Raw genomic sequence first — 24,529 nt, 5'->3', positions numbered from 1 at the left:
TGAATTATTTTGGGTGTAAATTTTTCTTAAAGACAACACTACCTTTTTAAAACAGGGTATGTTGAAGATGGTTTCACTGTTCCCAGACAGCGCAGGTTCACCCCATAAGCTTTGGTTACTGATGTCTAATGAAGTGATTCCTGCAGGCCCTATGCTAACTAGCCCCAGCCTGTTGGGCCCTTTGTGTTCTGTGCCTGCTTGTTTGTTTGCAGCCGGTGTTTTCATTGCCAGGCTTCTTTTTTTTTTTTTTTTTTTATTATGCTTTAAGTAAAAGTTTACAAATCAAGTCAGTCTCTCATACAAAAACTTATATATACCTTGCTATATACTCCTAATTGCTTTCCCTCTAATGAGACAGCACACTCCTTCCCCTCACTGTCTATTTTTGTGTCCATTTGGACAGAATCTGACCCCCCTGCTCTCTCATCTCCCCTCCAGACAGGAGATGCCAACATAGTCTCATGTGTCCACTTGATCCAAGAAGCTCATTCTTCACCAGTATCATTTTCTATCCCATGATTCAGTCCAATGCCTATCTGAAGAGTTGGCTTTGGGAATGGTTCCTGTCTTGGGCTAACAGGTCTGGGGACCATGACTTCTGGGGTCCTTCTAGTCTCAGTCAGGCCATTAAGTCTGGTCTTTTTACAAGAACATGGAGTCTACATCCCACTGTTCTCCTGCTCCCTCAGGGGTTTTCTGTTGTGTTCCCTGTCAGGGCAGTCACAGGTTGTAGCCAGGCATCATCTAGTTCTTCTGGTCTCTGGCTGATGTAGTCTCTGGTTTATGTAGTCCTTTCCAGGCTAATTTTTCGTTGTCAAAGTTATTCTTTGCTTGTGCCTGGGAACTCTGTTTTGCTCTGCACAGATTAGGTTACTGATGCGTTCCAGACAGATGAACCGGAACTGCACACAGCTAACAATATTCTGCCTCTCCTCATGCAGAAGGGATGAGTTATGGAGAGAGTGACAAGAGCCAATAACAGCAATGTCACATCTCTTCCTGTAGGCCAGCACCTGCAGTGTGCCGTGGAGACTCCTCTCTGCACACTCAGTCTGTGGCTGCTCATGCTGATACCCTATGCACACAGGAAGTTCTGTCCACCAACCACTAGGGAGGGCACGTAATGTACTCTTTAAAGGATGGGTCTGGGGTCCCTCAGACCTGGGTTCCATTTACTGCTCCATTTTTGCTAGCTGTAGGATCGTGAATAAGATATTAACCTCTCCAAAAAAAAAAAAATCAGTGTCTCCAAATCTCCATTTCTGCATCTTTAAATTATGGATAATAATAGCACATACCTTGTAGAGAAGGAAATTGTGTTTGTAAAATGCTTAGCCTAGGGCCTGGCACTGAGTAGGTGCTTAAGAGATATTAACAACTATGGTTACCATCATTAACATCATTAATGGATGCCTCTGATGATGAGAAAAAATATGATCCAAAAGACACCAAGATTGAGGCATCACACAAAAAAATGTTACATAACCACTGTGATGAATGCTGCGAAAGAGAGGTCCCATAGAAAGAACTGATTTCATCAGGAGGTCGTGGGGCATCGCTGGGGAAAAGGCAATGAGCTAACATGTGGTAGAAGGTAGGGATTAACTAGGTAATGGTGGGAGTGGAATGGGAAGGACAGGGTATTACAGGAAGAAAGACCAGTATGCACAAGACCTTCTGGTGGGAGGGAGCCTGGGGATGTCAGTGAACTGAAGGCCAGTGTGCCTGGAGCATACACAGAGTAAGAGACATGAGAAGAGTCTGGAATAAACCAGAATGAGGCTACAAAGTGCCTCCTAGGCCATGCTAGGGGTCTTGGTCTTTACCTTAAGGGTAGTGAGGAGCCATTGTTACAAGAGGGTGACACGTGTCCTATCTACAAGTTATTTGTATATGTAAACTACCTCAAATACTTTTTTGGGAAGGGACATGAAAAATAAAATGTGTATATTCTCAGTTCATTACTTTATGGTTTCAGATTATTTCCCCTGTATCAGTTTTTTTTTTTTTTTAGTATACTTTTCGGCCATACATACAGAAAATGCAATGAACGGTGTCTTAAGCCAAAAGGACATTTACTTTTCACCTAACAGTTCCAGCAGTGGTTGGTCCCAGAGTTGGCTTAGTGTTACCAAGAACCCAGACTCTTTCTGTCCTTTTACTCTGCCATCCTCAGCATGTTGACTTTTCATCCTCATGCTTGTTGCCTCATGGCTACAAGATGGCTGCTGCAGCTCCAAGTATCATACCCTCACGCTATTAGATCCAAAGACAGAAAGAGAAGAAGGCAGGAAAAAGTGTTTCTCTTCATATACCTCTATCTTTTCAGGGAGGAAAATCTGTCCTAGGTGCCCCAGTAAACTTCTGATGTCTCTTGGCTAGTATTAGGGCATATTCTCACCCCTAAAACCAATTACTGGCAAAGAAGAACATGGTTGCCAAGCTGGCTTAGACCAACCATGATTCATTCCCTGAGGGTCAGGGCTCTATTACCAGGAAGGCAGAGGTAATGGTTGTTGGCAAGACAAGAAACATCCCCAGAAAAAGAACAATGTCGTGCTGTTAAACTAGTGCAGCCCAGCCAGTGAGGTTGGTGGTGACCTTTTCCCCAGCACTGGTCTCATAAAGGCCCTCTACAAGCTCATTTTATTTCCTTTTATAGTTCTCCATCTCCCCCATAGCCTGCTGTTTGTGGGATCTTGTGGTTTTAGCATTTTCTACCAGGAAATGAAATTGCTAATTGGCTACTGGTAATGATGCAGTTTCCATCTGCTGGCAGGAACGCAGCTTGGACTGGGGTTCTTCTTACCCATGGAACAGAACTGCAGTAACCTGGGGCAGCATCAGAAATACATCTCCTGATGTATTTTCAGTTTGATGGTGTGGATGCTCTCATGATCTCACTTAATGTAACTTAATGTAACTGCCACTTCCTGACTCTCCCAAACAGCTGGATATTTTGCAAGATCAGCTTTTGTTTATTCGACCTCATGTTGTCCAGTGTCACTGTTGGACGTCACTGGAGACACCAGCTTCCTAATGCTTTGGGCCCTGGTGATCAGATTAACTCAAGGCAGAGACTGATCAAATTTTCTCAGCTTTTCCATCTTTCTCTGAAGGCATAGGGCTGGGGCCTGTGATCCTCAACCTACTTCTCTGTTTGTTGGCTATCAGAGGGGAAAAAGACCAGTACTGAGGACTCCAGAGGTATACTTTAGGCATCAGGTTTTCTTTCAGACAAGCTCCCAGAGAGCAGGAGCTGTTACCTCTGTCCTGCAGAGCGCCTCACAGACCAAAGTGCTCCTGCCTTTCCTCCATCTCTCCAAAGTCTTCCTAAAGGCACAACTCTGGCCTTGTCGCCTCCACAAACAGTCAGTCCTACCTCACCCCAGCCCTCCAGCCACCTGTCTGGCCCCTCATAGGCTCCATCCCATGGCTTGCAAGGTCCTGCACCGCTCTCCCCAGCCTCATATGAATCCTTACACTCCTGCTCTTCGCTGCTCCCCGAAATGCGCTCACCGGCCTCATCCAGAGGCCTTTGCATTAGCTGCTCCTCACTCTCTGCTCCCTCTCACCTCCCCTCTTTACCCACCCGACTCCTCCTTCTCTTCAAGGCCTACAGCTGGCCATCACCTCCTCCGGGAAGACCCCTGATCCCAGGACTTAGTTGGGGCCCCTCCTCTGGCTCTGTGTTGTATCATCTGTCTGTCTTATGACTGCCTGTTCACATTTCTGCCTCCCCACTAGAGCGGGAGCCCCTTTAATTAGGGCCCAAGCCTTCACCAACTCCCCTTGTCATTCCCTCCCACCACCATTTCATCCCCCTCACCCCGCCTTCCCATCTAGCTTAGGGCCTGGCCCTTGGTTGTCAAATAAGTGAAGGAGTGACACATTCAGGGCTCACTCTGCAGGCACGTACCCACCAGCTGTCTCCATGGGTGCTGGGAAAAACTGAGAGCCTGACCTCACTGCCCTTGATAGATGGAGGGTCTACCCTTTCTCTCCTCAGGGATCAACTACTGTGCACTGAACAAACCAGGCTGTGAGCATGAATGCGTCAACACAGAGGAGAGCTACTATTGCCGGTGCCGCCGGGGCTATACCCTAGACTCCAATGGCAAGACCTGCAGCCGTGAGTGTGCCCCAGGGGCAGACAGTGCTGGGGAGGTGGCCTCCAACAGGCCCTCCAGGCTCCCTGGCAGCCAGCCGCTTCTGAGACTCCTGGGTTTCCTGTGGGCCTGATGCTTCAATGGACTTAACTTCTCCTTGCCTCTGTTTCATCATACATAAAATGGGACTATAAGTAATACCTATCTCATAGGGGGCACAAATGGTTGAGCACTCAACTGGCTAGTAGCTGACAGGTTGGCGGTTCAAACCCACCCAAAAATGCTTTGGAAGACAGGCCTGGTACTCTGCTTCAAACAGGCCACAACCATGAAAACCCTGTGGAGCAATTCTACTCTGCACACATGGTCCCACTACAAGTCAGAATCTACTTGGCAGCAACTAACAGCAACAACAACACTTCATAGGTTGGGTTGTAAGCATTAAAAGAATCAATACATATAAGACACTTAGATAAATACATATAAACCAGTGCTGCTAGGCAGGTAATATGCACTCACTAAATATTAACTAATATTATTATTTGTCACGAAGCATCAGCTGGGAGTCAGACAGGCCTGAATTCAAATCCAAGTTCTACCACATACTCTGGGCAAGTTATTTAATTTCCCCAAGTCTGGATAAAGTAAAGATAGTAATAGTATTGATCTCGCAGGGTCAAGGAGAATAACGGGAGCCATTTCAATCTCTTAACGCTGTGCCTGGCACAAGGTAAGCATTCAGTCAATGGTAATCATTCATTATTATCGTGGAGCCGTGAGAGCCACAGTGCCCGGCCTTACATCACCCTGAGTTGGCACAAGAGGCCAGAAGGGACAGACCTCGGAAAGCACTTGTGCTACCACAGAGCTGATCTGAGGGCAGAGCTGAGAAACGTGGCTTTTTGTGAAGGCTTTTCTTCATTTCCTCTTGTAGGAGCCACAACAAAGCTCCGTTTGGTGATGTAAACGCATGGAAACTTGCAGGCTTTGCCAGCTGGATGGCTCCGTCATTCTTTATGAGACACAGTCTCCTCTACCCCAGGCCAGCAGCAGTGGGAGCCCACGAGCACTGCAGTGGCTCCCTATGACCCTGGCACACTGGGAGGGGGCTCGGTGACATAAAAGGGGCCCTTTGTGTGGCATTCACCGGGCAAGCCACACATCTGCTCCAGCTTTGGAGACAGAGATAGATTGTGAATGAGAACAGTGCAGCTGTTGAGCACTTGGACCCTATGCCCCAGGAGGGGAAGCTTCGCAGATGAAGTATTAGGGACAGAAGAGCCCTCAGGAAAACTTGTTCCCTTCAGTCTTCAGAGGGAACAAGTGCCTCAGTCAGGCTTTCTAAGGACTGATCTCGGAGGTCAAAGAACTTTTGAACCAGAAAGTGAGTGCAAAAGTCAGCACCCTGCAGTGCTGGATGTCTGAGTCCTATGAGAAGCCAGTGGAAACCAGGGGCTCTTCCATTCGACAAGGAGACACCCTGTTGAAGATGGATTTGTGTAGATCCTACCTTTTTCCAGCAGTATGGGGCCCTGGCAGGTATCTGGGGCAGGCTGGGCATGACCTGACTGAGCCCACCTAGACCACAGGTGCCGTGGCCTGCCTCTCCCTCCTAGAATGCCTTGAGGGAGCCCAGAAATGCTCAGAGCAGGGGCCAGAAGAGATTAGCGTCTCCTGTCTCTCTGGGATCAAATAAGAAGGATCCTCTAGCCAGCTCTGAAAACCAGTTGCCATTGAGTTGATGATGACTCATGGCGACCCCAAGTGTGTCAGAGTAGATCTGTGCTCCATAGGGTTTTCAGTGGCTGCTTTTTAAGAAATAGAACCCCAAGCCTTCTTCTGAGGTGCCTCGGAGTGGACTTGAACCTCCAACCTTTCAGTGAGCAGCTGAGTACGTTAACTGTTAACCATCTAGAGACTCCAATCGGCTCTAAGAAAATATAAACCAAGCCATTTCTGTCTAGATATCCCCAGAGAAAGCCATGGTATTCTGCTCCTCTTGAGGGCTCAGGGAGCCCCAGGCCATAGTAACAGCAAGCTCTGACAAGGCACTTGGTCGCTGCTGTGAGCACTTCCCATTCACTAACTCTTTATCCTCACAACAGCCCCATGGCCACTCCATTCTTATCGCTATTTAAAGATGGGGAAGTGATGGCACAGAGAGATTAAGTAACTTTTCCAGAATCACACCGCCAGTAAGTGACAGAACCAGAATGTGAACACAGGCATCTGGCTCCTGAGATCCTGCACGTGTTCACAGTAGGTGCATCCAGTGGTGGAAAGTTCCAGAAGGCACTGGTCCCAAGCTCCACAGGAGTGAAGAGACCCACTTGGTGGCCCTGCACAAGGCCTCCAGTGTGTCTCCAGTCTATGGGGGTGCATTTTCTCCATCAAGGAAATCTGGGAGGCCACCTGGAGGGCTGTCTGTGGGAGCCGCTTACCACAGTTATGTGTTCACTGTCCTTCAGCGCTTGCTGCCCAGTGGAGCCAGCTGTGTGGCCATTCTGTGCCAGGATCGGCCACACATGCAGGCCCAGGCTTTTGGTTTATTTTCTGAAATTAGGTGTCTTGGTTATGGGAAAAGGGAAACAAAACACCTTTTTCATTTTCAAATAGAAATGAAGCTATACCACTAATTCTTACTCAGCACTATTTAATAACAATAAGCATTCATTGAGTGGTTACTGTGTGCTAGGTACTGTTCTGACAGCTTTAATGTATCAACTCATTGAATTCTCACCATATTCCTATAAGAAAGCAACAGTCATCATCCTCATTTCTCAAGTCAGGAAGTGACTGGCCCAGCCTCTCATGGCTAAGAAATGATGGAGATGGGGTTTGAGCCCAAGTAGTTTGATGCTGTAAGTTCAAGTGGACTCAGAGGCCCCCTGGAAGAAATGCCTGGTGATCTACTTCTGAAAAATCAGCCATTGAAAACTGTATGGAGCTCAGTTCTATTCTGACACACATAGGGTCGCCATGAATCAGAATCAACTCCATGTCAACTGGTCTTTTAGCTTGATGCAGAGCCTTCATTCTTACCAACTGTGTGGCTTTGGGCAAGCAACTTGACCTTCCCTAGCCCGGTTTTCTCTCTGTGAAATGAAAATAACACCTGCTTAGAGACTGGGAAATGAATCCTTAGTGCTTTACTCTCCAAAAACAGAAGTGGGAATAAAAACAATCAAAGCTGATTTTTCAAAGAGCGCAACGGCTCTGGATGCAATGCAGCCTTCCCCCGGGCTCGTTTTGATGCCAGTGAAGTGAAGTAGTCCCTGAGGAGCTTCCCAAGAAGGTTGAGTTTGTTCAGTGCTCTACTGGTGCCGCAGGTTCCTGGCTGGCTCAAAAGTTTGCTCTCCGTGGCTAACCCTAAAGGTTGGTGTAAGAAAACCCCGTGGAGTGCAGTTCTACTCTGTAACGCATGGGGTCCCCATGAGTCAGAATCGACTCCCTGACAAGAGTTTTGGTTTTTGGGTTTGCTGCTGCGGCCTTGCTCCTCCGGGACCTTTACGCTTTCATGTCTGTAATGGCGGCAGGGGTGGATCACTGCGCGCAGAACGACCATGGCTGTGAGCAGCTGTGCGTGAACACCGAGGAGTCATTCATCTGCCAGTGCTCGGAAGGTTTCCTCATCAATGAGGACCTCAAGACCTGTTCCAGTGAGTCCTCATCACCTGCCTCTTGGGAAACCATCTTCCTAGGGAAACATTTGTAGCAGGAGTGAAACGGGGAACTGTCCCTTTTCCTCCACCTTTTTCTCTATTCGGGACAGTCGTAGGGGTGTCCATTGGGGATGCATGAGTTCAAAAGCGGGTGGGAGTCAGCGTGGCGGTCACTTCATTCCATTATCAGTAGCCTGATGGCCTCGCTGGCGAAGGCTGCAGTGGCGGCCTGTGCCCTTATTTGCCGTTTGGTTTTGCAGGGGTGGATTACTGCTTGCTGAGCGACCACGGTTGTGAGTATTCGTGCATCAACATGGACACATCCTTTGCCTGTCAGTGTCCCGAGGGATACGTGCTCCGCAGTGATGGGAAAACCTGTGCAAGTGAGTCTCTCAGGCCCTGTGACACACGGGACCTGGAACAGGTGTGCCGTGGGCTGGGTGCACCCAGTGCATGTACATGTGTGTATGTATGTCAGGTGATTGAAGCCTTGGTGGCTGCTTCTCCCCGTGCTCCCAGGCTTCCTTCCTACACCCCTGGAGACAGCTTTTTCCCATTTCCACAGTCTGTCTCACTGTCATTCTGAAGCTGACAGAGCTGTGTTTCTTAGCTCTCACTGCTCTACCCCTAAACCAAACCAAACTAAACCAAACCCGGTGCAGTCCAGTGGAACTGCCCCAGAGGGTTTCCAAGGCAGTAATCTTTACAGGAGCAGACTGCTACATCTTTCTCCCACAGAGCGGCTGGTGGGTCAGACCTTTCGGTTAATAGCCAAAAGCTTAACCACTATTCCACCAGGTACCCCAACCTGGCCTAAAGTGGCAGTCAGCCAGGTTTGCACATGGGTCATACAAACGGTTACGTGATTAACTACTAGCCTGAAGGTTGTCACTTTGAACCTACCTGGAGGCATCTTGGAAGACAGGCCTAGAGACCTGCTTCCAAAAGGTGACAGCCTTGAAAACACTATGGAGCAGTTCTGTTCTGCACGCATGGGGTTGCCATCAGTCAGAGTCCACCTGAGGGCAACTAACAACAACAATAATAGTGTGGTCGATTTACTGACCAAGGAGCCACAGTGGTGCAAACAGTTAAGCACTCGGCCCCTAATCGAAAGGTTGGTGGTTCGAACCCACCCAGCAGCTCCAAGGGAGAAAGACCTAGCGACATGATCCTGTAAAGACTACAGCCTAGAATACCCTTTAGGGGAGTTCTACTCTGTCACATGGGGTCGCTATGAGTCGAAAATATCTCGAGGGCACCTAACAACATTTACTGACCTCTGACCACATGCTTGTGCTAAGCATGGCCCATGCCTTATAGCATTCCAGCAACTCTGTGGAATACCCGTTTTACAGATGAGGAAGCTGCAGCTCGGATTAAGAGCCTGAGGTTACCAGCTAATAAGAAGTGGGTTCAAATTCAGGCTGAGAGATGGCGAGGGTCCTGAGAACTCCTTTTACTTCCTTCCTGACTCTAATCACCTGGCAGCAGATGATGAGGTTGGCAGTGATGTCTTCTGGGTGTTGCCTTGCAGCTGGTTCTAGTTTCTAACTCCATTAGTAAAAACTGTTCCCAGGCCCCCTCTCTCCTTCTGTCAAGAATGCTGTGTTTGCTGCCCTGCAGTCCTGTTTCCCAAGTGAACCAAGATAAAGAATTGAAAAATAACCATTTTGAGAGATAAGATCAGAAATTGAGGAAAAGGGCGATTATTTACCTTCCCCATCCTGCTGTTCTTTCTGAGTCTAGGACCACTGATACCATTGTGGTCACAACCTAATTTAGCCACCATTTTCTAGCATCCATTCACATGGCAGGTGAGCTGACTGCATGGCTGGGTGTGCCTCCCTAACTAGGAACATATGAGAAAATATTTCCCCAGTTTGGGATGAATTCTCAAGTCGTGGCAAATGGGTTATCCATTTTCTGGCTTGCTTGTGGCTCCCTGCCCAGCTGCCTCCCAGACTGCTACAGACAGCGCAGGGAGGGTCTGGGCACTGGGGTATCGCAAAGGATGTGGGTGTGTCGAATCACATCTACATTTGACTGCATGCCAAAGCCAGCTGCAGGCGTTTTTGTTGGTTTGTTTTAATTCTTCATCAGCTTAGATTATCCACGCTCTTCCTCTCTCCTCCCTATTACTGTGGATAATCCAGAACTGACTATAAAATGATTGCATGACTTCTAAGGAATCCTCACGGGCCCTTCTAAACATATGGCAGCCCCTTCTCACACAGAGACCCTGGGTAGTGCAAACAGTTAACACGCCCAGCTGCTCACCAAAAGACTGGTGGTTCCAGTCCACCCAGAGATGCTTTGGAAGATAAGCCTGGGAACCTACTTCTAAGAAGTCAGCCATTGAAAACCCTATGCAGCATAGCTCTATTCTGACACGTGTGGGGTTGCTGTGAGTTCGAATCAACTTGACAGGACCTAATTCAACTGGTCTCCGTAAACTCTTACGCCTTGCTAACCAGGTCACATCAGAGTATGCCACTGACACTTTTACATGTTCCTCATTTTCTTATTTACAGTGTGTTTGTAACTTTTTTTTTTTTTTTGTAACTAACAGCACAGGGACATTATCCATATGATTCAATTTATCCAACAATGCCATTTTGATATGTATATATTTATACATGGTTATATCTATATAACAGCTGGTGAGATATTCAGATGGGTTAGAATTATCCTGGGGAAACACTACGTGAGAGATGCATTTTTCCCACTAGCTAAAAAAAAAAAAAAAAAAAAAAAAATTTTTTTTTTTTTTTTTTTTAATATATATGCATTTTGCTATTCCACAAATTGAGGACTTTCTGTCTGCCCCAGGGTGGTTCAGTCTGGCTGCCCTGTCCTATAATAATAGCCTAGGTTTTCAGTCCAGCCACAGTCCAGCCACAGGCCTTGGGATGTGTGTTCCTCTGCCCTACACCAGATGTCAGAGAGCCAGATGCTGTGACTTCACGTTCTTTGTAAAGCCTGTTGGCTGTGGATGGGGAAGCTGGCTGGGGGCCAGCCAGGCCTGGCTCAGCAGATAAGGGATTCCTTGGCCCTTCACAAAGGCAGCTGGTACCTAGAGGCACTGGCGGCAGGTGGTCTGAAGAGCCCTTCACTCACCTTCAGGAAGGTTCTCTGAAGCATGGAGGCCAGGCCCTGGTTCCCAGGACCCCGGAACAAAGGGACACTGTTACCCCCATGGTCTGCAGGCACCTCCCACTCTATATGGGCCCTAGAGTGAAGGCCTTCCTTCCTTTCTTCCTCCCTTCCTCCCTTTCTCCTGCCCCCAACCTGTGATCAGAGGCATAGTGAGGGGCAAGATGGGGGAATTTGCCCCCAGGCACAAGTCCAGGGGGGCTGGCAGGCGAATCACACCCACACCACCGCCTACATACCCACCCCCTGTCAATGAGGGGGGTGTGTGGTACCAAATTTAAAAATTGCCCCTGGGCGCTCATTACCCTCACTAAGCCTCTGCCTGTGATTGCCCAAATTTTCCCTAAGGAGGGCCTTCCTTGCCTTGGGCACTTAGATGCACTGACTGGGGGTGAAGGAGGGAAACAGGGTAGCCCCTTCCACCAGCTGCAGCAGAGAGGCCTCCTCCCCTCTCACACTTCTAGAAATTTCCCTGCCATAGACCCTGTACAGGGCTTCCCAGCACCAAGAAAGACTCCACAGGTCAAGCACACATGGGGCCCAGCCCACTGGCCTGTGAACACTGGACGTAGGAGACAGGGTTGCCAGGCCTGGCCCATGGGAGATGCAAAATAATGTTGAATGAGTGATAGAGTGAATGGAGAGAGAACACCTGTATTTATTTCCCACAGCACCTAGCACAGGGTCCGCTCCCTGCTCAAACACCTTCAGTCCCTCTCTACCGTCTCCCAAGATAAATTTCCAAACAGCAGTCCTGGGTTTCGCAGTGTAGAACCCCCTCCTCCTCTTCTTTTGCCTCATCCCAGATCTGCCTGAACTCCCCTGCCCTTCAGCCATACTGGCAACTCCCCTCTGTATTAGCTTCCCAGGGCTGCTGAACCAAGTACCACAAACCGGAATAGCTTGTAAGAACAGAGATTTATTGTTTTCACGGTTCTGGAGGCTAGCAGTCTGAATTCAGGGTGTCAGCAGGGCTTGCTTTCTCTGAAGGCTCTAGGAGAAGATCCTTTCTTGTCTCCCCCAGCTTCTGGTAGCACCAGACCTTCCTTGGTGTCTTGGTTATCTAGTGCTACTATGACAGAAATGCCACAAGTGGATGGTTTTAACAAAGAGAAATTTATTTCCTCACAGTAAAGTAGGCTAAAAGTCCAAATTCAGAGCATCATCTCCAAGGGAAGGCTTTCTCTCTCTGTCAGCTCTGGACGAAGATCCTTCTCGTCAGTCTTCCCCTGGACTAGGAGCTTCCTCACACAGGAACCCTGGGTCCAAGGGATGTGCTTTGCTCCTGGCACTGCTTCCTTGGCAGTATGAGGTCCCCCTGTCTCTCTGCTCACTTCTCTCTTTTATATCCCAAAAGAAACCAGCTCAAGATACAACCCAATCCTGTAGATTGAGTCCTGCCTCATCAACACAACTGCTGCCCATCCTCCCACATAGAAGCAGGATTTACAACACATAGGAAAATCACATCGATGACAAAATGGTGGACAGTCACACAATACCAGGAATCATGGCCCAGCCAAACTGATACACATATTTTGGGGGCAGGGGGGCACAATTCAATCCATGACACTTGGCTTGTAAATGCATTTTCACATGACCCTCCTTCCTCTGTGTCTCTGTGTCTCTTCACCTCTTTTACAAGAACACCTCTCAGATTGGATTAGGAACCCCCTACTCCAGTAAGACCTCGTGTTAACATAACTGAGACCATCTTCAAAGACGCTATTTCCAGACAAGGTCACATTCACAAGTACCAGAGGTTTGGACTTCAACATAAATTGAGGGAGGGGGCACAGTTCATTACACTCTCTGAGCAGACCCTGTGCCTTCCACCCTATCCTGTTTCCGCTTAGGTTAGCCTCCCCAACTCCTGCCAGTGGACACCCATCCCCTTAGGGAGCTTCTTGCCCTCCCCACCTGATGAGACGCCTCTCCTGAACCCCCACCGCGTGGGCGCACAGTGTTCCCTGGGCTCTGCCTCACCCTGTGTAGGGTTCTAAGAAACAGGGTGGTAAGGTAGAAAGAGTACTGAACTGACAGCCCAAAGACAGTTCAAATCTTGTGCTCCCATCCTGGGCTAGGGAACTGACCCTCTCTGCGTCTGATTCCTTTTCTGTAGGCTGGGAGTGATCATTCCTGCCTCTCCGTCGGGGTCACTATGTGGCACAGTGCTTTGTGAACTTGTAAAGTACCATAAGTGAGGCAAAGGTGGTTCAGTGGTAGAATTCTCACCTCTTATGTGGGAGACCCGAGTTCGACTCCCGGCCAATGCATCTCATGTTCAGCCACCACCTGTCTGTCAGTGGAGGCTTGTACATGGTTATGATGCTGAAGAGGTTTCAGTGGAGCTTCCAGACTTAGGCAGACTATGAAGAAAGGCCTGGCAGTCTACTTCCAAAAATTAGTCAGTGAAAACCCTATGGATTACAATGGTCTGGTCTGCAGTCGATCATGGGAATGGTGCAGGGCCAGCCAATGTTTTGTTCTGTTGTGCAGTGTCCCATCCAAAAAAAAAAAAAACCAAACCCAGTGCCATTGAGTTGATTCCGACTCATAGCAACTCTACAGGACAGAGTAGAACTGCCCCGTAGAGTTTCCAAGGAGTGCCTGGCAAATTTGAACTGCCAGCCTCTTGGTTAACAGCCGTAGCACTTAACCACTACACCACCAGGGTTTCGCAGTGTCCCATAACAGAGGCCAACTCAATGGCAGCTAACAACTGTCTTACCTCACCATCCTTAGACTGTCCCTCACTGAGGAAAGGGCTAATGTAGCACCTTACACTCCTGCATAGAGACACCGTCTCCTGGGGGGCCTGCTCGTCTTGGAAGGGCCAGAGACAGGCCACCCTGGAAGGGGGTGAAACTCAGGAACCCAAGAACACAAGCTGTAGGGGAAAGCCATGGAAAGTTGGAGGATCCCAGCTGGGGACAATCCTAATGAGCTACCACAGAGGGATCTGTGAAGGCCTCATAGGGCCTGGGTCCCCCAGCTCGGCCTCCCAGGGCAAGCCTTGGGGAGCGAGGGGAGAAGGCAGCCTTCACCCTTGTGTATGCACATTATCGATTCAGTGGAATGGAAGGATGCTTAGAGATTTTCCAATTCTTTTGTGGGAAACAGGCACAGGAACTAGAACTTGGGTCCCCTGACTCCAGGATCTCTTGCCCAGCGTACTTGTCTCAGTCCAGCTCCTTCTTGGTTTATCTGAGAAAAGCCTTATACTGTACAGAGTTAAACAATTGGCTGCTCTTAGTTTTATCATAAAGCTAGAGAAAGAATTACAACATTTCCCGACTAGTTTTATTTTACTAGTCAGGAAATGTTGTAATTCTTTCTCTCAGCCTTCAGTTATCCTCTTGGCAGGCGACCACTGTAGCTTTCTCCCTCTGAGGCTGGGGTTTTAATAACCTCCTCCGTGGAGCCTCAGATACAGGATTGCTCTCTGTCACCATGGCAGAAGTGTGAGTCCAGAGAACACGTTACCCTACGATTGCTTCACCACAGATGTACGTGACTCACCAGATCTGGGATCCAGATGTGATAACAGCCTGTATCGACACGCAGGGGTGCTAGGTCAAAAAACCTGTGCTGAGTGCTGAAAATTCTAATCATCCTGGTCACATATTGCAGACCCACTGTCCACAATGGGGGTTTAATTAAATATATGAACCTCCCTCCTTAAGAGCAAATGAAGACCCTTCTTTTAGAGAGCAAACGTTTTCTTTCTGTGTTCTAAGATTTCTCATGACCTCTTTCACCCATTTCATTTAAGTGATGGTTCTTAATTGGTTCTGTCTTTACTGTCTTCTCTGAATTTGATTCTAGATACTTCCATCTTAAGCTCTTGGTTCATTTATTCTAATTATCTATAAGAACTTACTGTATACCTGTTTACCTGCATTGTTCTGGGTAAGTTGTACTGGGTACTGGTGACCCTGAAGAGTTCCTACAGATTCAGTTTCTGCCCTAACAGAGTTTAGAGTTTCTACATTAAAGAAGTAACAACCAGTTAGTGTGACGAGGGTTGCAATCCAGGAAGGAGGGTGCTACAGGGACATGTGACAGGGAGACCCTCTCCTAGTCTAGAGAAAGGCTCCCTGAGAAAGAGGTGTTTAATCTGAGACCTAGAGATTGAGTGGTGTGAGCTAGCCAGAGATTGGGGGGAGTGCCCCAGGCACCATAATAGCATGTGCAAGCCCAGGGTCCAGAGAGTGAACTGGCGGAAACCCAGTATGCAGGCAGTCCCCAGTTCCTGAGCATGTCTTTAAGTCGAATTTGTAGGTAAGTCAGAGCAGGTGCATACAGTTCTTATTTAGCCTTACTTTAGTGCAAGAAAGGAGTCCTGGTGGCGCAGTGGTTAAGAGCTTACCTGCTAACCAAAAGGTCAGCAGTTCGAATCCATGAACTGCTCCTTGGAAACTCTATGGGGCAGTTCTGCTCTGTCCTATAGGGTTGCTATGAGTTGGAATCGACTCCACAGCAATGGGTTTGGTTTAGTGCAAGAAAAGGCTCAAAGGCTTTTTGATGATTGAAAAGCTCCAGGTGCGGCAAGTGAAGGTGGTTGTGATGAAGAGCTTGTTGCGGGTAGGGGTTGGTTCGTTTGTTTCAAGGTGAGGGCAAATTTACATAACACTAAAGGGCAAGTAGGAGTTGTCGCTAAATTGGATATTTGTAACCCAGGGACTTTGAGTATTGAGTGTGAGAGGGATACTGATGGGAGATGAGCCTGGAGAAGCAGGCGGGACAGATCGCCTGCAGCCTTTAGAGTCATACTAAACTATTTGGAGGCTCAGCTTCATTTGAGAAGACCATTTTAGTTTGCCTTCTGAGAATCTAGCCGCTTGTCTGAGCAGACTGCTGAGGTATGGTGAACGGTGGATGTACAATGAGGTAGAGAACACCGAGGTGACAGATTTGCCATCTACTGTCACCTCTGCCCCAGTACACCCAAGATAGTTCACCTGTGCAGGTAAAGGGCCTTGAGAAAGTCAGTTCCCATCTCTGGCAGTCAGCTTCCTCAACTCTAAAATGAAGGCTCGGACCAGTTGATAGCCCCAAAATAAGGATACTACCTGGCACAGAGTAAATGCTCAATAAACACTTGCTGACTGAATGAACACCTTGCTGGAGTGCCCGCCATTCCTCCCCCAGGCCAAAAGCATCCCATAGTAGCAAGTCAGGGATAGTGGTTGTCTTTGCCTGTTAGTGAACCACTGAAGCACTTTCCTGTTGGGGACTAACCTTGGCTCTAGGAAAAAGCTGACACCAAGTTGGTTTCAGACTTAGTAGATAGAAAGCAGTTGGACCTGTGGTCAGGAAGTTAACTACCGTATACCCTTGGCATTCTCTAATTTACTGTGTATGGTTCTTTGACTTATGAGTGGCCCACAAGGTCCAGGACGTGCAGAAATTGGACATTTTTGCTGAGCAAATGTGAATTGTACATTCTGCAAGGCTGGCGTGTGGGAGAGTGTGAGAGAGCCCAGCTGCCGCCAGTATCCACAAGGTTCTCATTAAAAACATCCTTATACAAGCCCTGTGAGGTGGATCTAATTACCCTCCATTTTTAGAGCAGAAAACTGAGGAAATGCTTTCTTTTATCCATCAGGTATTTATGAGGAGACTGTTATATGCCAGGCATTATGTTAGGTGCTGGGAGATACAGGAGAGAAGGACAGACACAGTCAGCGGTCTCTCAGAGATCACAGCCCAGTGAGGAGGCAGACACAATTCAAAAACATCACATAAGTAAATGTTTGATTACAACTGTGACATATGTCATAAAGGGCAGATACTTGGTCCTTTGAGGCCTTGAGATGGGGAGGTCAGGGAAGACTTCCGGAGACATGCGTGGAGAGCTGAAGGAAGCGTAAGCGTTAACCCAGGGGAGGAGGCGGTAGAGGAGGAAGGAGCCTTCCAGAGAGGAAACAGCTGTGGAAGTGCTCCGGTGGGAGGACTCTTGGCATGGGGAAGGTACTGAAAGAAGGTACTGCGAGCCTGGGAGAGAGCAGGGTGTGATGAAGCTGGGGGGCAGGGCTTGTGAACCTTGCCAAGGATTTTGCTTCTTAAAGGAAAAGAAAGAGCCTCAGAAAGCAGTAAAGGATTTCAGACGGAGGGAGTGATGTAGGCAGGTTTAGTGGCGTCACTAGGGTTGGTGTCACCCACTGTGGTAACTTATGATTACACACCCCCCCCCCCCCATGGACCTCCTCCAGTACATACCAGACCACACAGAATCCTTAGTAATTTTTTTGTACTAATGTTACTCGTGAATCATAATTCCCGGGTATCACTCCTTCTTTTCCTCTAATTACAGCTTCATTCTCAAAAAAATATTGATAGAGGTTAACAAGTACTAATTACCACAGTATTGCAACTAAAACACCAGAAAATTTGACAAAACCAGGGACCATAAAAACACCGGTAGCAACAAAAACAACAGTTCGTGCTTACAGCGCGCGCAGATGAAACCATGTGATTTGAAGGATCATTGTCATTTGGTAGTAATGACAGCCCTAACCAGAGTGCATTAGAAGGTTCAAAAAGGAAATGAGCATAGAGTTTTAGCCTTGTTGGTGGATTAATATATGTAAACTGGGCTTATGAAAAATGCTTTTGTTGTTATAACTAACTACAGGGACGTTTTTATAAAAAAGAATAAATTTCTGCTGAAACAGTGCATAGAAATTTTACAGACAGTCATTTTGGTGTCACCCCTCTGACAGTGTCACCGGGTGCGGTCCACACCCCCTGCACCTCCCTAGTGATGCCACTGAGCAGATTGGCTTTTTGGAAAGAGGATTCAGGCTGCAACAGGGAGGGCAGACTCAAGGGGGTCAAAGTGAGTGTATGGAGACCAGTCAGTAGATGATGCAACAGCCTGAGAGAAGGATGGTGGCATTTGCTTCATAATGGTGGAGGCGCAGACGAATCACATTTGGCAAGTCTCTGAATATAAGGTCTGGGTCTACTGGCAGGGTCTCACCCCTGGTGGTTCATTGGAATCATCTGTGGGGAAGGCCCAGCAGCACTCCAGGCCCCTGAATTAGAAGATGAAACAGGGACTATCCTACTTTGTTGGTGAAAATGTAGATGGATATAACCTCTTTGAAAGACAATTGGGAAATCTTTATCAGCTTTTAAGTGTTTATACTCTTTAGGCAATTCCACTTCTAGATGTTTATCCTTTAGGTATGTGTTCACATTGTATGCAAAAATACATGCACAAGAATATTTGTTGCAATTATGTTTATTATAGCATAACACTAGAAACTACCTAAATGGCCATCAAATAAGACACTGGTTAAATGAATTATGGCACAGCCTTCAAAAACAATGACGTATGTTTTCTCAGGGGCAGATTAACCAGTAAGGGAGGTACACACAGGCTTATTTGTGCTTACCTACTAATCTTGTTCACTACAGATAAGTAAATAAGCACAAATAAACCTGTGTGTACCTTGCATATTGGGTAATTTGTCCCTGGATGTCAGAGGTGAGAAAGAGGCTTAGTTTCAATGGCAAACCCTTTGTTCCCCATAAGAACTTTTATTTAAATTTTATTTTTTTAGAATAGGTAAGAGGTTTGGTGGTTCAAAATCAAAATGATACAAAAAGGCGTATATCAAGAAGCCTTACCCTTCCATCCCATTCCCTAACTCCACCTCCTTTAGGTAGCTATTGTGGTAGCTAGACTCCATGATGGCGCTCAGTAATCCCCATCTCCTGGTTTTCACACACTTGTGTAGTCCCCTCCTTCATTGTTAGTCTGTATGACCAATAGCATAAGACAAGAGCCATAGTATGTCACTTCTCAGGATCAGTTACAAAAGACAACTGCAACTTCTATCTTCAGTGCTCTCTTGCTTGCATGCACTTCCTCTCTCACTTCTTGGGGCAGCCAGATGCCATTTTGTGAGCAGTCCAATGGCAAGGCTCAAGTGGTGAGAAATTAAATCCTCCAGCCAATAGCCAGTGAGGAACTGAGACCTGCCAATAAATACATCAGTGAGCTTGGAAGCAGATTCTCCAGCTCCAATTTGACAACTCAAGAGGACTCAGAGACTGGGCTGGGAGCTCCCAAGATAGGTATAGTCAAGGGCAAAAATATGGCCCAGTGTCAACCTGGCTTTAGCTCAGCAGGCTCCTGCTGAAGGAAAGCAGCATCCATCAGCCAAATGTTAGCTCAGACCATAATGGATCATGAAAGTCAAGGAGTCAGTGGCTCCTCAGGGTCTATGTGGGGAAGACTCTCAGTCGCCCTTCGAGATGAACACCTGAGCTGGAGCTGAGAGTCCAGGAGAGGGCCTGGTGGAAGCTCCAGGGAGGAAGGGTGTACTCAGAAAGGTCTGCCTTGATTGTGGTTTGACAAGGCCAGTCTGAAAGAGTTATAGCTATTTTATTACTTTGGGAAGTGGGGTATTCTTATTATAAATTCATCGTGGGGAAAAAAATGCTTACCTCCTCAGCCAGCCAGCCTGTATCATGGATCATGCAATTGTACTTTTCATTCTTACTCTACGTGAGGAGTTACGTGAAGCTATTAGGAAGTATTCTGCATTAATAATGAGTCTAGGATGTGCCCAGAGAAGTAAGTAATGCTCAGAGCAAGCTGGAGGGTTAAACTCTGCTTATAATTTCAGTTAACATAATGCTTTCCTACTTTTCAAAGATTTTGGCAGCACTTCTGCCCAAAGGGAGAGAGACAGAATTTCCTTTATGTTTGAAAGCTTACTTTAGAATATAACAATGCGGTGTAGTTGGAAAAAAAAAACATGAAATTTATTGTTAAAATATAGAGTTTTTAGTCTCCTTCTATAGCTTATTAGCATTTGGTCTTGGCAAGCCATCAACTTTGCCAAACCTTAGTTTCCCTAGCTCATAAATGAGAGTAACAGCAGCTACCTTAACTAATCCACAGGGTGGTTCTGGGGACTCCCCTCAAAAAAAAAAAAAAAAATAATGCAAAGATGCTTTAGAAGAAATATGGTTTGTGCCTGATTGTGAAAGTGGTTATGAGTTTTGGAGCCTTTATTTAATAACTTCAATGCATAGCCATTGTAGGAATTCTACTCAATCTAAAATGATTAACTCTCCAAATGTGTATGATTCTTATAAAAGGTCACTGCTTACCTGTCCTCAGTATCAAGCTTTTAAATTATCCACCTGGTTTTCACAGGTTCATGGGCTTTCTACTCCCACAGAAGCCACCCCAGCCCTGTAGAAGGCAATGCTATTCTTCTAGTTGCTCTGTCCAACAACCTTAGAGTCACCCTTGACTCTTCTGTCCTCCTAGATCCAATCCCTCAGCAAATCCTGTATATAAACTCTACCTTCAAAAGGTAATTGTAACCCAGGAGCCCTGGTGGTGTGACAGTTAAGCACTCACTGCTAACACAAAGGTTGGCAGTTTGAACCCACCCAGCAGCTCGATGAAAGACCTGGCGATCTGGTCCCTTAAAGATTACAGCATAGGAAACCCTATGGGGCAGTTCTGCTCTGTCCTACCAGGTCGCTAAGAGTCCGAATCGACTCCACAGCATCTGAAAACAACAACCTTCAAAATACAGCCATAATCTGATGATGTCTCAGCACCCGGATCTGAGCCCCCCGGGTTATTGCGGTAGGCATCTTATAGCTCTCTGCATAGTCAGTGCAGAGCAAATCTTTTATACTAAGTCAGATCATATCATCCTCTGCTCAGAACCCTCCAGTGGCTCCTCTTCTCCTGCAGAGCCGATGCTCCCTGTGATCCCCACGTAATCTGGCCCTGCTAACCTCATTGACCTCATCTCCTGCCCCACTCCTGGTGGCTCCGTCACGCTGGCCTCCTTCCTGACACATACTAAGCATGCTCCCACCTCTAGAGTTTGCAAATGCTGATCTTTCTTGAGGTTCCTGGGTGGCACAAATGGTGTGCGCTCCACTGCTGAACTACAAAGTTGGTAGTTTGACCCCACCCACCAGTGCCATGGAGGAAAGTCCTGGCAATCTGCTTTTGTAAAGATTATAGCCAAGAATACCCTGTGGAGCTCAGTTCTACTCTATAACGCATGGGGTTGCCATGAGTTGGAATCTGCTCCACAGTTATGGGTTTGGTTTGGATTTTTTGGTTCTTTCTTGCCAATAATGTTCCTTCCCCAGACACTATACACTCACTTCCTCTATTTCTCCAGGGCTCTGCTCAGGTGTCACCTTATCTGGCTGCAGGCTATAAAATAACAAGCCCTCCCTCCCCAACCTCCAACACAGACACCCTCTAGTCCCCTTATCTGGCTCTGATTTTCTCCATAGCGCTCCCCCCCCCCCACATTTCATGTGTTTCTTTGTCTGTTGTTTGTCTTCCACTCACCATCCTCCCAGATGTAAGAACAAAAGCAGAAACTTACTGTTTCTGCCTAGAAGAGTCCTTGGTAGAGACTCAGTGAGTACTTGTTGACTGAATGAATACATTAATGAATGGATTACCTAAGTTTATATATACACACACACACATATAAGTATGTAGATAAGTTGATATTATAGTTATATGATAACCAGTGAAATTGTACTTTTTTCTAATAGATTATTTCTATCTTTCCCTTTTTAAATTATCTATTTGTGTCTTTTGTTCATTTTTCCCCCTTTGGAGTTGATTATATTGTTTTATTTATATGTGCTCTTTATATATTAAGAATTTTTGCTCATAGGCTTGCTTTCTATTCTGAAATGTATAATATCGCATAAGGTACTGTTTTAATTGAAGGTGTTTGAATTGTTTTTAAAGATTGAGTAAATCACTAATGTATGAATCATTTTTCTTTCTTTATTTTCTCTAATCCCAATTTGTCTCTCAGAATTAGACTCTTGTGCTTTGGGGGACCATGGTTGCGAACACTTATGTGTAAGCCGTGGAAACTCTTTTGTGTGCCAGTGCTTTGAAGGGTACACCCTTCATGAAGATGGGAAAACCTGCAGAAGTAAGTTCTTACTGGAGTTGACTCACGTTACTGTGTGTTAGTGCTGCATGAAATCCACTGTCCTGAGAGTATGCCCAAAGCCCCATTCCTGTCAAGTTGATTCCCACTCATAGACCTGCCCTGTAGGGGTTCCAAGGCTGTCATCTTTACACTGGAATCTTTACGGGAACACACTGCTACATTTTTCTCCTGTGGAGTGGCTGGTGGGTTCAAACCACCAACCTTTAGTTAGCAGCAGAATGTTTAACCAGAGAGCCCCCAGGGCTCCTCAGGACGGTAAATTAGTTACCCTCAAAAACTAAGGCCACGTGACAGCTAAATGTTGTGTGTGATCCTCAGAAAAAGACCAGATTTCCTGGTCTGACAGAGACTGGAGAAATCCCGAGAGTATGGCCCCTGACACCCTTTTAACACAGTACTAAAGTCACTCCTGACGTTCACCCTTCAGCCAAAGATTAGACAGGCCCATAAAACAAAACAAGACTAAATGGACACACCAGCCCAGGGACAAAGACGAGAATGCAGGAGGGGACAGGAAAGCTGGTAACGGGGACCCCAAGGTCAAGAAGGGGAGAGTGTTTACATGTTGTGGGGTTGGCCACAAATGTCATAAAACAATATGTGTATTAATTGTTTAAAGAGAAACTAATTAACTCTGTAAACTTTCATCTAAAGTACAATTAAAAAAAAAAATATGTGTGTGACCCTGCATGGGTTCTTGGAACAAATAAAAAAAAAAAAAATGGACATTAGCTAAAAACTAAGGAACTCTAAAAAAACTATGACTTTAGTTGTTTATAATGTATCAATATTGGCCCATTAATTCTATCAAACGAATCATACTAAGATGTTAACAATAGAGGAAACTGGGTAGGGGGTTTATGGAAATTCTTTGTATTATCTTCTTAATTTTTCTGTAAATCTAAAACTGTCCTAGTAAACAAAGTCTGTTTAAAAAGAAAAAGGAAAAAAAAAAGCAAGCAAACAAACAAAAAAGGCAATGCCAAAGCCACTACTGAAGTTGATAATTTTATGTTCTGTAGGAAGAAACAGTGGTTTTAATAGTGTGCTCTGGTAGAAAGATGTACAACCTGAAATCCAAGATTTCAAAGTCTACCTTTGTCATTTACTTGCCAGGAACATTGTTTAACTTCTCTGAGCCTCTGTTTATTTATCTTTAATGATATCATAGTGGTACAAATCCCTCATGGATACCACCTTGTAGTGAAGCCATTCTTACGTTTCATAAAGAAAACCTCTTAGATGGGGCCAAGACAAGCCTGCCTTCCACAAACAGCCTTACAGTACACAGCCCATGTGAAACTCAAGACATATCATCCCTGTATAATCAAAGGGGAGTGTGTCGCCCTGAGCAAATGACTTTCATCCCTATCAGCCATCCTTTCCTCAAGCTTCTTGAGGAAGCATGTTACAAAGAGCAGCGCATATTGACACTATTTGAAGAGAAGATAGGTAGCTAGAATTACTACTCTCATTCTTTAGACTCCAAAAGATTAAGTGATTCTCTTCAGTCATATATTATGTCAGGGACAAAGCCAAAATTAGATTTCAGTTCCACTAATCTAAATTGATGTTTAATCTCCTAAGTCATCATCCCAACATTGTTTCCATTTCAAAATCAGAGATTCAGTGTAGAGAAGGCTGATGATGGATTGCATTTTTATAAGACACTGAAATAGGTGGTGAAGATGATGCTGACGATAGTGAGAAGAGTTTGAAGAGTTAGCCCAAATTAGAGCCACTTCCTCGATTTTACTTTGCCCCATATATCACGGAGCTCATGTGGCACTAGAGTCCAGTGGCTGAAATGGATGGACCCTTCAAGATGAAGCCCACGTAAAATTTATGTTGGCAAAACTGTTTTATCTTGCTCCACTGTCCTCAGGGAAAGATGTCTGCCAAGCCGTAGACCATGGTTGTGAACACATTTGTGTGAACAATGACGACTCCTACATCTGCAAGTGCTTGGAGGGATTCCTGCTCACTGATGATGGGAAACACTGCAGAAGTAAGTAGCCTCCATCTGTGGGGCCCAACTGGTTCTGGAACTTCATTTAAGCTTTAAAATCTTTCCTTATTACTAATGTCACAGATAGAAGGTCCTACCTTGGGTACTCTGAAAGTGTTTTGCTGGAGATCAGGTCAGTCAACTCCTAGTTCTTCAGGAATTTCTCAGTTGAGGTGCTGGGGTTGTCAGGCTCTTTGCTTCTTTTCATTTTCTGTCAGTGGAGGAGTCCCTGGGTGGCACAAATGGTTAAGTGCTCAGCTACTAACCAAAAAGTTGGTGGTTCAAATCCACCCAGTGGGTGCCTCAGAAGAAAGTCCTGCTGATCTACTTTTGAAAAGTCACAACCTTTGAAAACCCTGTGGAGTACAATTCTACTCTGAAACACATGGGGTTGCCATGAGTCAGATCAACTTGACAGCAACTGGTATCTTTTTTTTTGGTGGGGGGGCTGGCCCTTTCCTGATAGAAGTGTGGGTCCCCAGTGCCTAGCACAGTGCCTGGCTAGTTGTTGGACTGAATTAGAATCTCTGCCGGCATTCAGTACGAGGTCTGAAGAAGGATAATTACAGTACTTTTTCTTTTTGGCAGACCTTGTAAGTAAGGGTAGAGGAA

The 24,529-nt window shown here is 46.3% G+C and overlaps 1 protein-coding gene across 3 annotated transcripts in view; it reads left to right on the top strand.

The window, feature by feature from the left end:
- The window catches only part of MATN2 (matrilin 2), a 181,010-nt gene that overhangs the window by 141,348 nt on the left and 15,133 nt on the right, over positions 1–24,529 (top strand). For all 3 annotated transcript variants that reach the window (XM_049853537.1, XM_049853536.1, XM_049853535.1), the window contains 5 exons: positions 4,010–4,132; positions 7,646–7,768; positions 8,032–8,154; positions 21,766–21,888; positions 23,795–23,917. In XM_049853537.1, the coding sequence (XP_049709494.1) occupies positions 4,010–4,132; positions 7,646–7,768; positions 8,032–8,154; positions 21,766–21,888; positions 23,795–23,917 (615 nt within the window). The remainder of the gene's footprint in view (positions 1–4,009; positions 4,133–7,645; positions 7,769–8,031; positions 8,155–21,765; positions 21,889–23,794; positions 23,918–24,529) is intronic.

Source organism: Elephas maximus, chromosome 15 (assembly GCF_024166365.1).
Source record: "Elephas maximus indicus isolate mEleMax1 chromosome 15, mEleMax1 primary haplotype, whole genome shotgun sequence".
Classification (NCBI taxonomy): domain Eukaryota; kingdom Metazoa; phylum Chordata; class Mammalia; order Proboscidea; family Elephantidae; genus Elephas; species Elephas maximus.
The sequence above is the reverse complement of the archived record's forward strand: the minus strand, read 5'-3'. Positions and strand labels throughout refer to the sequence as shown.